General features: G+C 40.6%; 2 protein-coding genes across 2 annotated transcripts in view; one reads left to right on the top strand and one right to left on the bottom strand.

Annotated features, from left to right (window-relative positions):
• LOC138981642 (secretin receptor-like) overlaps positions 1–16,135 on the top strand; it is a 120,685-nt gene that overhangs the window by 68,267 nt on the left and 36,283 nt on the right. The window lies entirely within an intron of this gene.
• LOC138981640 (uncharacterized) lies at positions 127–8,470 on the bottom strand. Its single transcript, XM_070354633.1, has 19 exons — positions 7,951–8,470; positions 7,686–7,757; positions 7,412–7,540; positions 7,230–7,301; positions 6,958–7,086; positions 6,697–6,753; positions 6,407–6,451; positions 6,071–6,106; positions 5,690–5,812; positions 5,175–5,478; positions 4,662–4,868; positions 4,009–4,084; positions 3,591–3,614; positions 3,085–3,309; positions 2,644–2,714; positions 2,406–2,510; positions 2,044–2,255; positions 1,511–1,675; positions 127–1,308 (listed from the first exon to the last, which is right to left on the bottom strand). The coding sequence occupies exons 1-19, from the start codon at positions 8,271–8,273 to the stop codon at positions 1,059–1,061; spliced, it is 2,625 nt and encodes an 874-aa protein (XP_070210734.1). The 5' UTR covers positions 8,274–8,470; the 3' UTR covers positions 127–1,058.

The following is a 16,135-nucleotide window of genomic DNA, read 5'->3' as shown; positions in this document are numbered from 1 at the left end:
ATCTGCAGACAACAAACAGTTTCTGTCTTTGTTTTTTGTTTTTTTCTTTTCTTTCAGCAGACATACTGTTGCACAATTACCACACCACAACGCACTCATAAAAACAAATGAACAGACAGACAAATATCAAGTATCGTTACCACCATTATTCTCATATTGTTTCCAGGTAAACATGTACAAAAGCCAACTAAACAGATATGCTAAGTCACGCTTGCAGCCACACATAATAAGAATATACTAACACATGTTGTACAAACCCTCAGTCTCTCTCGCACACACATTAGTATCATGAATAAACAATTATTGTACACAAGCAATATTTTCAACTAAACAAGAAAAGAAAAAAAAAACATGATCACCATGTCACAACCACTCCCTCAGTCCCTGCATTGAGAGGTGGGTTGTCGCTGACATTCCTTTAATTATAATGGGAGGTACATTTTCAGCCGAACATTCCAACATGCTCAATTATAATATGTGTTGCAATGTGAGTTTCTTGTGCCTGCAGCCATTCTATGCCGCCTGAATCTAGCCTGTGAAGCAAAATGTAGTCTAAGGCAATTGATATCAATTTGAAGTGAAAATCATACAACACAGTCTCAACTAAAATGATACAGCTTTGGAAACTATTGATAAATGCTTTTCTTGCAAATTTAGTCTGCCAATGTATAATCACAAAGTTATTACTATTTTTCAAAGTTATTATTAAAATCATTATTCGCCAATGTATACAAGAGCCTCCCATCTATATTGGTGAAATAGCGCAATTTAGGGTCCATGATAAGGCAGCAGATTAAATTAAAAAACTAAACACAGCCATGCCATAGAACTATGCGGGTCTATGCATTTTTACTGGTTACCCACACATACAAACATTGCTGTCTTGAAAAGGGCCTTTCAAAAGTCCACTGGTGTCATATTGTTGTACCTCTCCACATGTCAAAAACAACTGTAACAGAACCGCAGACAAAAAGGGAGGTAATAATTATCCCACTTGACACTCTTTCCTTATGTTCTGCCTCCTTTTGGGCTACTACCAGCTCAACTGCTACCGTCATTCAGGTAAAACGAGATTTTTTCTGTGCAACAAGTTCACTAGTTGGAGGTGGGGAGGTTGCTGCCAGGTGTGTTGACAGTCTCCTTGGGTCCTCTTGTGCCAGAGGTTTTTTCCTGTGCAGTGGCAACGGGTCTTGTAGTCTCATCTCCATGATTCGCAGCTTCAGGGCTGGAATGTGGTGGTAGGTCTTTGGGACCTTCACAGGGAATACCGACCAGCGGCCGGTTTTCTTATTGAAGCATCTGTGATACCTATCAACATAGAACAAGAACAATTATGACTAAAATGCTTGACACTAACCCTTGTAATGGCCTTGAATGTCATAATATAACTAAACATGCCAAGGACATGATCATACATCTAGAACTTGAAGCCTGAATTTACATGTTTGGCCTGTGAAAAAAACAAACAACAAAAACATTGCATTGAGTGTGTTTCAATACATGTACTTACTTCTTTCTGCCATCCTTTGAAGTCGCCAAGGGTCGACCAGCATGAGTGTTGTGGTCCATGGCTGCCAACAGAATCCTGGCTTCATAAACCGGAGGTGTGTACGCAAACCTTTTGCCCGCATACATCAACAAATGTTGGTGAAACACCTCCAGGGGGCATGTGCTCCTGTATGTAAAAAGAAAGTATTATATATAATGGTAGAAGTGAACACGCTTATCATTAAATATTTTACAGTGATGTTCTGCTGATACTGTAGCGATAGGTTTTCTTGTTTATTTACCTCACTGTATGATATAAATCAACCCTGTTACAGCGAAATTCTTATATTCACTATAACAGAGTTCCACTGTATAATGTTGGCCAGCACACATCAGTATGAGCACTACAACTCCTGATTTTTACATCGAGTATTAGTAATTACAAAACCACACAAACAAGTTCATACTTGTTGCACCCACATAATCTCCTTTCATGCACACTGTAAACAGTTCCCTGATTTCTCCCTCAATAGTGAGTAATAATAATCTTCTAACCTGTTTGTGATGACCAACTCTGCTTTCTGGATCAGAGTCTGGTCTAAGACCACAGAGGCGAGCTGTTTCACTAGGGCACGGTCTTCCTGAGGATCAAGCCAGGCCCTCCCATCCTCCCTTTCCCCGCCCAGGTCTTCATGGTCGCAGCACCAGGCACCAGCATCCCAAGAATGTATGTTGCAAACATGTTGCAAAACTCCTCGCCACATACCCTGGAATGGAACAGACACATTCAGAAAACTATACATGCCTGATTTTTTTCAAACTATTGAAATTAGTGCATAATTGTGATTGACGTGCTATTATTATTTGTAAATGAAACCGTACAAATAACCAAACAAGACAATGACCAAACAGGTTACCATGAACTTTGTCTTGGTGTCAGCCTTCTGGCAGCAGAACCAAAAGTGGTTCACTATCGAAGGGATCCACTTTTGCAGCTTGCGACCTTTACTGCCTGCAGCAATCTAAGAAGAAAATGCAAATGTAAAATGTAAAGATACACACACAAACAAACCAAAGAAAACATGAGAAAACCAATAAAGCATTCACAATATTTCAAAATTGTATCAAACTATAACACAATTACAACATACGTACCTTGGCTAGCTTCTTGCCAATATTTTTGGCAACATGCCACACATCAAGGGAATGTTTTTTTCCGATCGCCTCTTTTTGACAAAACAAAGAACAAAATATATTCATTTGCAATATCAAATATTTGGTGCATACATTTTTAAAATGTTTGCTAAAATGACCAGCCCAAATTAAATGAAAAGGGCTTAGCAATGCACACATAATACAATGAACAACAGCTGCTAAAGAGACAATAATGGTGACACACTCTAAACTGTATCCCCAAAGTGGGCAAGAGGTATATTATCTTGAAATTAAGCATTCTAACTCACTGCACTGTCCATCCAGATGGGACTGATGTATGTATAGATAATAAATGTTGCATAATAAATTACCGCTAACATATAATTGACTGTTAATCACACACACACACACAAAGGGGGGAAAAGAGGAAACAGAACATACTCATATCTGCAGCTATTCCCACATGGGCATCAGTGACGACCTCATCAACAGTGGTGTCCACCCGTTCACCTTCAAGCACTACCTCATCCAGTGCCCTCTTAAATCCAACCCTTTCCATGTTCGTGGATTTTCGCTGTGTTTCCCGTTTGTCCACACACTGGACAGAGAGAATCTTTGTGGTCTCAGCCTCCATAAGAGTGTAGCTGCAGTACTGTGCGCAATGACCTATTTGAAAATTCAATGCACCATTAAAAAGTAACCATTTATGATGAAACCTGCAAACAATATTCTCTGACCGGACATCAAAATTGCAAGGCTTTTCTAAGCTCAGTTGTTTGTTAACATGGTTACGAGAACACAGGCAAGCCAATTACTCAAGCGCCTAGACTATATCATTCTACATGATGGTAAATAGCACATTCTAATATTCCAATGACTATGTAAAATTGGGGACATGGTATATATTGGGTCATTGAATAATGCAGGTCTGCAATAATCGTACTGACCTGGTGAATCATTGCGTCCATCTCCTGCACACACACACACACAAAAATGGAATGACATAACAAAATAAATGTTCAATAAAAAGTGCTCTGCCGTCACTTGACAACAGGAAGTCAATTTCAGTGGGTTACATGAAAATGTAACTTTTTCTTTCAGTCTATTTCTCAAAAGCAAGCACGCCTTGATACAATGTCCAAAATTGAATATTATGTCCTGCATCACATCATGTTTTGCTTTTGAGAAATAAAATAGAAAATATAAAGTTGATTTTAGACATTCATTTCAATATTATTGTGGGGTTGGGGGGGTGGGGGGTGGGGTTGGGTTAAGTCTACAGCATTGGATACATTATATTTCTGAAATGGCACAACAGTGACAAAGGGGTCAAACATAAATCACAAAAGAACAACAAACACTCACCCAGAACAACCAAATTTTGCTCTGCCAATGAGTCGAAGATGGCTCGTTGGTGGTCCTTCCATGTGTCCTTCACAGCCTTTATGATAAATGGAAAACAAAGTTATATATCTATATTCTTGTGAGTTGGGACAGTCACTGAGGGACACACAAAGCAAGAATTTTGCCTCACAGACTAGACTATGTCAACTGTTCTAGACAACAACAAAAAATGCCATACTTGTTACAAAACATCTGAATACATAACGAGAATGGGTTGCTTTTAGTTTCTAAACATCATTTGTAACTAGGGTGGCCGGTTGGTTCTGTGGTGAACACGATTCCCCAGGGATACAGCAACCCGGGTTCAAATCCCCGTTGGGCCGTGAGTAGGGCGCCTGTATAGTGCAACCTTTGCCGCGCTTTGAGTTTGCTAGAGATAAAGATAGAGATCAATAATAATAATAATAATAATAATGGACATTTATATAGCGCGTTTCTAGACAATCTACTCATAGCGCTTTACAATATTTAAACAGGTAAAAACAAACATGCATAGATATTAACACAAACTGGCAGGCAAACATAAACAACACAACTATCAATATCCAAATTCCATTTTCTTTCCATTTTATACACACACATTATAAATTATTTTTTAACTGTTTTTTAATTACCTGCACCACATAATGTTTCTGGACAGCCTGGTGGAAGGTAGCACCAGGAAAGGGCAGGTTCAGCACCTTCGCCCACAACGCCAGCTTGGCATAATTATTTCCACTTAGGAGGATACATGTGCTGACTAGAAAATCACCACAGTGAATTTTGTTGGGCAGGGTGGGCTGGGCACACCATGTGTGGCTCACATGGCCTTTCACACATTCCTGAAATTCACAGATCAGATTTGAAAAAAACAAAAATGCAAATGACTTTATAAAAATTCAATGTGTCACTGTCAGTAGGATTACTAGGAACATATACATGTACAAACATAATGAGTTGATGAAGCCTAAGTGCATTCTGAAATCTGAACCATCATGCCACATTTAGTGCTGTTAGACTTAGTAGTGTCCAAGATAAATTCAACATTTTAGTTTTTAACGAATGAACGGCCAGACGGACAGATGAACCAGGTGAGTACATAGACTGACTTTTGCTTCGCATGTGAGTAAAAAATAAAATGTTCTCACCCATCTGAGGTACAGTGCTGAGCCTGTGAAGCCCTCCTTCACGGCAGGAACATGCTCACACCCAGCAGTGGAGCATTTCCTGATGCTCACAGCAGCCAGTGCCTTTAGTTGGTGGACAAATGCTAGGCACAGTGTGCTGTTGCAAATGTCCTGGCACTGGTCTGCTGTGGCTATCCTGGTGATGCCTGGTCCTAACTCCACCTCCTCCGCAGTGTCAGCATCACCTGTCTCTTCGTCCTCCTGCTGGCCGTACGCCACCTCCTCAAAGGCCACCTCGTCTGCCTCCTTGGCATACTTTTCATCCCTGACACATAGGAATAAATAAAAAATAATAATAACATTCAGTGTGCAATACAGTCTGATGTAGATTAGACTTCCCTAGAAGAATGAAACCATTTTAATCATTTTACAACATAAATGTATAAATTCATGTATACATTACATACAAATGAAATAGATTAGAATTTGTTTTATTCTTACAAAAGCAACACATTAATAAGAAATGCAAAACATACACATCCATGGTGAGAAAAAAACTGGCGTCTTGAGATTCCAGCTCGATATCATCGACATCAAAGTCGCTGTCATCACCATCTAAATCACCATCACAGGTTAAATCACTGAATTCAACAGTGATGCTGCACAAGAGAGACATTGAAAACAAAGTTAGCATCACTCAAAATAATAATGTAAGTTGTCAACTGACAAACAAGAAAAAATGTGCCTGCAGTGCCAATCTATAATACTACTACATGTATCTCCGAAAACATAAAAAATCATCAAATGACCTTTATTATCAGAATATTCTCATTGTTTGTGTGTGTGTCTTGTTTTTCATCATTATTATTTTCACATGGTTCTTTACAAATTAGCTTTTTTAATAATACTACACTTACTTGAGAGGGTTGACAAAGGAGCGGTCAATGTTCTGCCTGTAAACATAAAAATGGTAATTATAATGTATTAAAACATGCAAACAAGAACTAGATGTACTGGGTAAATCAAAACACCCCTCAACAGTATCCAGTTTCTGTTGACATTACATTTCATTATCTTGAAAAAACAAGAAGTAATAATTGGTATAACTAAACCAGCAACCAACTCAACAATCAACAATAGTAGACACTAATGACTGCCGTCATTGTAAACTGAGGTAACCGGCTGGTGTTGATCTCTGGCCGACAGTTTGCCAACTCAACTCAAATGCAGATAACAAACAATGACAAGCTTACCGTTTTGACCTCATCCCTTTCCCTTCTTTGGCAGGCTGATCAGTCCTATAATTGAAAAAAAAAGTTATTTATAAATATGATTTGACTATTTAACACACCTTGAATCAATCGATAATGTGAACCCACTGGCACTTGTGGAGACGATTTAAAGTTTAGCATTTAGAACTTTGTAAATAGATAGCGGTTTTTGATTTAAACAAGACAGTTATTTGTGCAAGGGAGACAATATACAACCGGTGTAACCAGCCAACCAAAATCAACACTGCACCATGTTCAGTAAATGCACTCACTTTTCAATCTCAAGTTCTGGCTCCTCCTCGAATGGCTCCACACCTGATAAAGGTGTACTGAAAAATGTCAAACAATCAACTCTGACCATCACCTGATTAAAATGTGTTTAAATGCATGAAACTAGCAAACTGACAAACTGAACAAAATCTGAAACCAATCTTCCCAACATTTCTTTTTTAAGTTTTTGTGAACCCCATTTACTGTCAATAAACGGTCTATGAGTATGAGTATCAATTTACAAAGTACATATATATATTTACCACGGCTTGGACGAACTAGGGACAGAGGAGAGGTCGGGGGTGGTGCTGACTTTCGCTTGCTGCAGGAGCTGCCCTGGGGTGGAAGTTTTCTGCGGAGGCTGTTTAGCAAAGTCTGGTCTCTGCACAGCTCTGTTGAATAAGAACAAAAACAAAATCCATGCACTTTGAAATAAATTCGGTTCCTACATTCACTACACCCAGCTGAGCAAATTGGTAAATGTATCAGAGCTCTGTGTAAAGCTGACTTTCACAATGTATCAATTGACACTGACCTGCTTTCAATATCCCAAGTAGAACATCCTGGTTGAGGGTCAGTCAATGCGGCCTCTTGAATCTGTTGATAGCTAAAAGTAAAACATAAAAATAAGTCAGAAGTCAATACAGCGCTAATTGACTGAAAAAAAAAATGAAACGAATGTTCATCTATAATTATCAGTTTACAAAATACATTTACCACGGCTTGGACGAACTAGGGACAGAGGAGAGGTCGGGGGTGGTGCTGACTTTTGCTTGCTGCAGGAGCTGCCCTGGGGTGGAAGTTTTCTGCGGAGGCTGTTTAGCAAAGTCTGGTCTCTGCACAGCTCTGTTGAATAAGAACAAAAACAAAATCCATGCACTTTGAAATAAATTCGGTTCCTACATTCACTACACCCAGCTGAGCAAATTGGTAAATGTACATCAGAGCTCTGTGTGAAGCTGACTTTCACAATGTATCAATTGACACTGACCTGCTTTCAATATCCCAAGTAGAACATCCTGGTTGAGGGTCAGTCAATGCGGCCTCTTGAGTTCGTTCGTACCTAAAACAGAAAAAGAAGTACAGTAGTCAAGAAAGCACTGATTGACTGGAAACAACACTTTGGTTTTGAAACGAATGTTCGTCACACTGTCACTGTAAATTATTATTTGAAAACATGGTACTCAAAGAGAAAACAAAACAAGCAAATGACAAGAACAAAGGAGGAATTTGAATTGAATTTAAACGATACTTACGCGTCCATGAGGATTCTAGAAAGTTCCGTGTCTGCTTTTGATCTGTTGTGAGGTTTCAACAAATGAGGTGTCTTGGCAAACACCTGTCCTCGGAGGGCCCCCCATCGTTCGAATTGGCTGGTCAAACAAACTTTCAATTTCTCCCTCAGCTTTTTCTTTTTTTTCTTGGCCGAAGCCGTGCTTGCAACTCTGGCAACAGGCACAGCAGGTGGTGTAGGAGGCAAACATACTTTTGGAGGCATAGATCGAAGACGATCTTTCACATCTTGAGAAGCCATCTTTGTTTGTAGGGGAAATCCGTTTCCGGTAAATGTTCTAAACATAGAATCGCCTCGCTATACACTGTCACGTGACTGTTCTAAAAATATCACGGCGAAGGGTATGGGTTTATTTCGAAACTATCTTCAATTATTGATTTCTGACAAACTACAAAGATTTGAATAGCCCCAGTTGGTAGAACACCTAATTTTTATACGCTGCAACAGCTGAAAAAGCCTTAAACCTATGGGTTGAGCTCAATGGGAGTCTTTAAATTAGAAACAAAAATTCATTTCGAAGTTCTCTGCTGCATTGGCAGCTGTTTTCTGGCCACTGTTTTCAGTACGAGAATGATGATTTACTGCATGGGTTACTACTGCACCTTCGTCGCGATATAACCTTCGTGGTTGAAAACGACGTTAAACACCAAATAAATAAAGAAAGAAAGAACTACTGCACCTCTTTCTCGATGTCTCTCTCTTCCGCTCCCCATTGTTATCCCACAACCAACAATAACACTTCAAATCCCCGCATATATGTTTCTATCTTGTCGAAGTAAAAGAGCTTTGTTTTTCTTAGAGACCGAAGTCGTGCTGTAGTGTCAAGAGTCGTCATTCTGCAGAAGTCATCAGCGTAAAAGGGGCTAATCTGCTCCACATTTCTTCCACACCTACAGGTAGAAAGGAAAACAAATACAACGTGAGTTTCAGGGCTGTTTTATAACTAGCGTCAGACAAGAGACAGGTAGGTCGCTTGGGATGAGAGTGGGTTTTCTTCTTCTTGTTTTTCTTTGGATTTGTTTTCAAACCCGACACAGACACAGTTTCGTCGTTTGTGCTAGAAAACTGTTTAAAGGTCGGGGAAAAGGCTGAAACTGGAAAATAACGTATCTCTTCTCAGGGTCACCTAATTGGGAGACTGTCAAACTGCATGCCGCACGGTATCTTTCCTTGCCACATAGGTAGCATGACGCCGTCTTTTAGAGTGTGCGTGCTAGGTATAGTTTGGCTGAAGGTTTGGTGGTGGACGTTTTACATTATTAAAAATATGTTCAAAAACGACGTTTATATAGTGCTTAAGAAGAACAATTGTTGAGGACGATTAGAACTGTCTTTTGTTAAAATGACTTGATTTCAGCTTTCGCGGTTTCTGCCCTGTACACGTACCGTGTTTGTTTTTAACAAATCAAGAGAAATCCTTCGAATTTACACTCGAAAAGAGTCCAACGCTAAAGTCAGTTGATATATTCGTTTGAACTCGCAAGCTTCTCAAATCTGTTTTGCTCATTGGACAGAACCTGACCGAGGAATGGAGCAAAACAGATCTTGAAAGGTGTGATAAATAAGCGTACACACGGCAAATCAGACCTATTTTCAGAAAGACACACTTTGGATATGTGGGACAAAGATGACCAAGTCGCCGATCAGAAAACGTATAATTTCCTCTGAGTTAGCTGATGGGCGATTTTTGTGTTGCCACTTGACACACAAATTTATTGTAAAGCTCAAAAGTCATAAGTTTGCGGTTTAGATACAGCCTCTGAAATGCTCGCGTTTCATTGACCGCAGTATTGTATGATTGTTATCCACACAAGAATAAATTTATACCAATGGCTTTTATGCTTATGGCGGAATAAATTCTTGTTCTTCTTCTTAGTATTGGCTTTTTCCATGCAGGTAGTGAGTACGTACTCTTCGTGCTACAATGTTGAGGTTCACATGCTGTGCGTTACTATTATTCCAAGTTAAAAGCCTGGTCATTGACTATGGGGACAAAACGAAACAATGTTGTTGGGGAAACGGGCGAGGGTTGAGGTCCCCCCCCCCCCCCCCCCGCTAAGCCTTCTCAACAAAATCCGCTTTGACAAATTCGGTGAACACTATTTAGAGCAATTCGCTGCCATATTCTGGCATTTAGAGTAAATCGGATATTACTCGCGCCAGTCAGGATCGTAAGGATTAATCAGTGCAAAACGAATTCCCGCATTTCACAATGAGCGACCAGATGAATGAATGTTAACGTGATAAGTGTTCAGTTGGAAAGGCGCTCACAGTGCATATAACAACCTGGGCCCGTATGCATGAAATGTTAGTACGTAACTACTTGGAAAGTTTTAAACGACTCTTGAAGCTCTCCCTCCACTAAGTTTAGTATTAACAGGTCGGAAGTAGTGCCTACAATTAAATATGTTTGGGTCGGCTCGTTTCCTAGCTAGATCAACTCTGAAAATTAAACATTATCTCGGGGATAAAATGGTAATTTGCAGTGATATGTGCAATTATCTCATGAACATTTTTATTTCACGTGAACATTTTAATCATCTGGTCTTGGCGCCTTTCAAACACTTTCATGCTAAATGTTGGAAGGATGTTTAAGTTTTTTTCACTGAAATAGACGAGCCAACTTAATTGCGCCATACATTTTTTTTAATTTTTTTTATTTCCTATTGTAGACTAGTTGTTTTGATTGGTTTGAACAATGAATTTATAAAATCGTCCGCCACTTTATTCTTTTGTCTTTATAAGAGCACATTCATAAGTTTATCTTGTTGTGCTTTTTTATTGTATCATACATGTTTATTTTCATGTGTTTTTGCCTTTACGTTGCATTTGTTTCATTCTCTCTGAAATCTTTTTTTTCGATTTCGTTTTTCTTATTTTTAACGTTTTCCTGCCTTTACTATTTAAATTTATCTTTGTTTGACAATTACAGATTCACAAAGTTCGCGGATGGGGCAGTCGTTTCCCCATTGTTGCTTTGATTGCAATATAAAAACAAAATAAAAGATAAAAAGTAAAATGATATTTCTATCTACTGCTGCATTTAGGACGAGATAGACCGTCAGCCATTTTGCCTGGTCGACCCTGTATTGCAATGTAAAAAAATAAAAATAATAATAATAAATAAAAATAAAGAAAAAGAAAAAAAAAGAAGATCCTCCTTCCGCCTTTTCATTTGGAGCGCGTCCAGACGTGCTCAATGATTTATTTGCGTCTTGGCAGTTACAGAATGAGTTTATTCATATTACGTTGTATCTTTTACTTATACACTGATTGTGTGGATTCTTCTTCCGCTTTTCTTTACTCCTTGGCAGTTAATCTATCGTCTGTTGTTCTTGTGGAGCTTTCGTGGCTACCTCGTCTTTTTATTGCTTGGTGTTTGCTTGTCTATTTGTTGACATCTTCTCCGTTTTCTCCTAAGCTGGGCTATACGCCTAGGCGATATGGTTGCAACGAAATCCAGGAGAAAAATGTGATTCCAAGGCCTGTGTTAGTTAAGCTATTTCCGCCTTGAAGACATCTCTGGATTGGGTTCTCGTCATTGTCATGCTATCTGTGCAAGATTGTTTCTTGTTTATTCCAGGGAGTTAGCATACAGACAAGCTTGAAAAATACGGGCACATGAAAATGCATGGGTGCACGTGTGCACTTCAAACACAAGCGACGCGTAGTCAATCGCTCGCACACAGACTCTCTTTGCTCTCTCGCTCTCTCTGTCGCTGTCTTAATTGTCTCTCTGTCTCTGTCTCTCTCTCGGTTCTTCTTTCTCTATCATTATTTCTCTCTCTCAACTTCGCAGACAGAGAGAGAGACAGACAGACTTACATACAGACAGACATGCCGGGACAGACAGACAGATGGAGAGAAAAAGAGAGTTGGAGAGGAAGAGAGATAGAGAGAAAGAAAAGAGAGCTGGGGCACAAACAGAGAGGCAGGGAGAGGCAGAGAGAGAGAGAGAGAGAGAGAGAGAGAGAGAGAGAGAGAGAGAAAGAGGGAGAGAGAGAGGGAGGGAGAGAGAGAGGAAGAGAGAGAGGGAGAGAGATAGAGAGAGAGAGAGGGAGGGAGAGAGAGAGAGACAGAGGGAGGGAGAAAGAGAGAGAGAGAGGGAGGGAGAGAGAGAGAGAGGGAGGGAGAGAGAGAGAGGGAGGGAGAGAGAGAGAGAGGGAGGGAGGGAGAGAGAGAGAGAGAGAGAGAGAGAGAGCAAGATTGGGCTGGAGGAGAGGGAGGGAGGGCGGGGTTGAGAGGTGACGTAAAAGAAGGGAAAAAACAGGCAGAAAAAGGTAGCTTTTTTATGTGTATAGCTTTCTGACAGACTACACCTTATTCGTTCAGAATTCTTTACCTCCGTCTTGATTTATCGGAAGATGTCTGGTGATTCCGAGACTTGAAATAGGATAGTCTCGGTCAATGCCTGAAGCCACGTAGCAATAACCCCGGTTGCGCATGACCACTCAGACCGGAAATCAATCGCGACTCGACACCGCTTAGAAGGCAAGGGAGGCATAATTATATCGATCTCCCACCAATGTTTAAATCTCGTCGAGCCACCTTTTGTGGCACAGACGTTTTGACTGCAGCCAACAAGTCTTGTTTCTTTGTTATTTTTTGTTATTTTTCTTTGTTTGTTTTTGTGTTGTTGTCTTTTTCGAGCCAGGATTACTTCTTTCTGATTTATGGCTGTTTCTATGACAGAAATATGCAGTAATTCAGAGTGAGATTTATTCCTTTCTTTTCTGTTCGCAATTCATTGCTTTTCTGTGTGAGCCAGATGAGGAAACTGATCTGCACAGACTTTTGTGTTTCTGTGGGGAAGATTTCTAATTCAATTTATATTTGCCGGCTGATTTTCCTGTCCCATTTAGCGCGTGATATGAATAGTTTCTGCACTTCAAAAACTGTGTTAGGGGTATCGATCATGCATAATTGCAATCAGTGCAAACGAAAAAGAAGAAGAAAACAAGTCGCGTATAGCGATATCAAAACATTTAGTCTATCTGTCGGCTAAAAAGAATGACACTGAAAACACTGCTTTTTTTTCACCAAGACTGGTACGTTCTTATCCGATCGAAACCCTTCGACCGAGACCACGCGGATACTAAAAACAATTACATGGAACATTTTGTCTTGATTTCTGGGGCGTTTTCATACCATGCCCAAGAATCATTCAGGATTCAAGGAATAATAAAGACAACAATAAAATCACGTTTGTGTCTGTTGATGTTTTTACAATTTGAATTTGAGGTAAAATTGTAATTGGCAGATTAAATAATTAACTGTTGAGCTTAGAAACTGAAATGCGTATGTAAAAGATCGGATCAAGTCTCAGATTGTTTGATCAAAAATGTAATGGATGTGTTTGAAAAAATCCAGTTGTGACAGTGCCGCCTTAACTTTTATTTAAAAGCCAGATTTGACGCCATATGATAGGCATGTATCAAAATAGTGAGAAACGAAATGTCTGTGGATGCTATCTGGAATAAATCACGTGTAACGTTTCATTACAATCTGTCCAGCAGTTTTCAGGGAATCGCTCTACACACAAACACGCATGCACGCATGCACACACATACATACACCATCACCCTGGCCTCAATTCAGAGAGAGAGAGAGGGAGAGAATACGGCCTGAATACGGCCAGGGACTGGGTGGCCGAGTGGTAACGCACTTGCGCTCGGAATCGAGAGGTTGCGTGTTCAGGCCTGGGTCAGGCCGCAATTTTCTCCCCCCTTTGCTAACCTAGGTGGTGGGTTCAAGTGCTAGTCTTTCGGATGAGACGAAAAACCGAGGTCCCTTCGTGTACACTACATTGGGGTGTGCACGTTAAAGATCCCACGATTGACAAAAGGGTCTTTCCTGGCAAAATTGAAAAGGCATAGCTAAAAATGTCCACCAAATACCCGTGTGACTTGGAATAAAGGCCGTGAAAGGCGAATGCTCGCCCTAATAGGCTTGAGGTTTGCTGGCCGATGTGAATGCGTGACATATTGTGTAAAAAATTCCATCTCACACGGCAGAAATTAATATGTAAATCGCCGTGAGCTCTTGTGAGAAACGGCGATTAATAAATGTCCATTTCTATTCTATTTCTAATTCTCAGTCTACCGGAAAACATTTAGTCACCATTTTCTCCAACATGAAGAATATAACACGCTCATTTAAAGGTACTTTGGTTCTCTCTCATGCATGCAATCATTCACACAACCTCGGATCTGTCGAGGCTTTTACATGAGATAAATCCATCTTTCCACTTTCACAATCTACAGCCGGGCCGTTTCTTTTCCTGAGTTGGAATTTCTCTTCTCAATTATTTCCCAAAATATCTAATTTTCTCTAGACATCTCTTCCTGGGGATGTAGCTCTATAATTGATGTATTACCATGTTTGTGTTGTAGATGTACTATGATGTAGTAAGGACAGGTTGTAAGACTAGGCTGTGCCTTAAACGTCTATCAAAGGTCAATCAACCAATCAAACAACTAATCAATTCATCCATCAATCAATCAAACAAACAAACAAACAACCAATCAATCAATCAATCAATCAATCAATCAATCAATCAATCAATCAATCAATCAATCAATCAATCCATCCATCCATCCATCCATCCATCCATCCATCCATCAACCAACCAACCAACCAACCAACCAACCAACCAACCAACCAACCAATCAATCAATAAATCAATCAATCTTTATTAGCAGCTTGCAGATGCACATCATAAAAGTAATATCCGCACTTCGTCGTGAGATTTGCCAAGGTGTAAATTACGGTCCTGGTTACGGATGAAACTGTAAGAAGTACAGTATTTCTGTTTCTTGCCAGTCTCTAACACTGGTACTAACCCAGCCCCAGACGACGTTATACAACTTCCTTCCGCCAGACAAGATAGTGTGTCAAGCCGTAATGTGTGAGATACCGTTGTAGGTTTTACCCTATTAGGAGTTCCGAGAATACAGCAAATGTCTCAAAAACATTTGGAGGAGACGAAGGAGAGAGAGAGAGGGAGAAAGAAAGACGGGGGGGGGGGGGGGGGGGTGAGTCCTCAGACCACAACCCAGGTGTCTCAACAACATGAATTCGAAGGGGAGATAGGGGCAGAGACGGAAGGGGGGGGGGGGGGATTCCTCAAACTACAACCCAAGTTTCTCAAAAAAGCAGAATTCGAAGTGGAGAAGTGGGCAGAGAGAGAGAGGGGGAGACGGGGGGGGGGGGGGGGGGGGGAATTGTCGCATCGAAAGGTATATTTATGGGGAGTGGCGGGAAGGAAGGACGGATATAACTTGAGTGCAGACAGCACGTCATGTGATTGTTCAAGGTAAACTCCAGACCCCATGGTATTCGTTGAGGGCAACTTGACATAAGTACACCATGCCATCTGGGAATATTGATAGAATTAATAGTCTCTGTGTCTGACATAGTGACAGTATCAGAACTGGACTTTGATTGACAAAGTTACCCCCGACCAATAATCCAAGAACCCAATATTCCCTCAGCTCGGTGATTCCAGACACGTGCGACAAACCAACGTTTCGAAGGACCGCTATTTCCCACAGCTCTATATTCCCACGCGGTTTTCTTCTTTTGGTTCCGTACACTTTTCGGTCTCCATACCGCGATTTCCCACAGCTCTATATTCCCACGCGGTTTTCTTCTTTTGGTTCCGTACACTTTTCGGTCTCCATACCGCGATTTCCCGCTGCACAATGCTCCCCACAGACAAAATTATGGTCTGGTAACCCATGTGTTAATCTCACAAATCGGTGTCAGCGTAAAGGTCTCACGCTGTATTAATTTGTCAAACAGCTGGTTGTTCGACCCGAGACTGAGACCATTTGGTCTATGGTCTGACCAAATATTTGCCCAGCGACGTTACTAGGATTTCTTCTTCTTCTTCGTTAATGTGTTGCAACCCTCACGTGCACTCGTGTTTTGCCCGAATGGACTTTTACGTGTATAACCGATGGGTTGGGGGTTGTCTCCGCCATACTCTGTTTGTGCCTGAATGTTAATGAAAGTGTTGGACAGGCCGTGGCGTCAGCTTTCCACGTGCACCACAGTGAACAATGTCAGCAATTCTGACGGTAGTCTTGTCGGTGTTTTGAACAAGTTGCGGCGCTTCGCCTACACCAAGTTAGCCTGTGGTCAGC

Source organism: Littorina saxatilis, linkage group LG12, assembly GCF_037325665.1.
Source record: "Littorina saxatilis isolate snail1 linkage group LG12, US_GU_Lsax_2.0, whole genome shotgun sequence".
NCBI lineage: Eukaryota > Metazoa > Mollusca > Gastropoda > Littorinimorpha > Littorinidae > Littorina > Littorina saxatilis.
The sequence above is the reverse complement of the archived record's forward strand: the minus strand, read 5'-3'. Positions and strand labels throughout refer to the sequence as shown.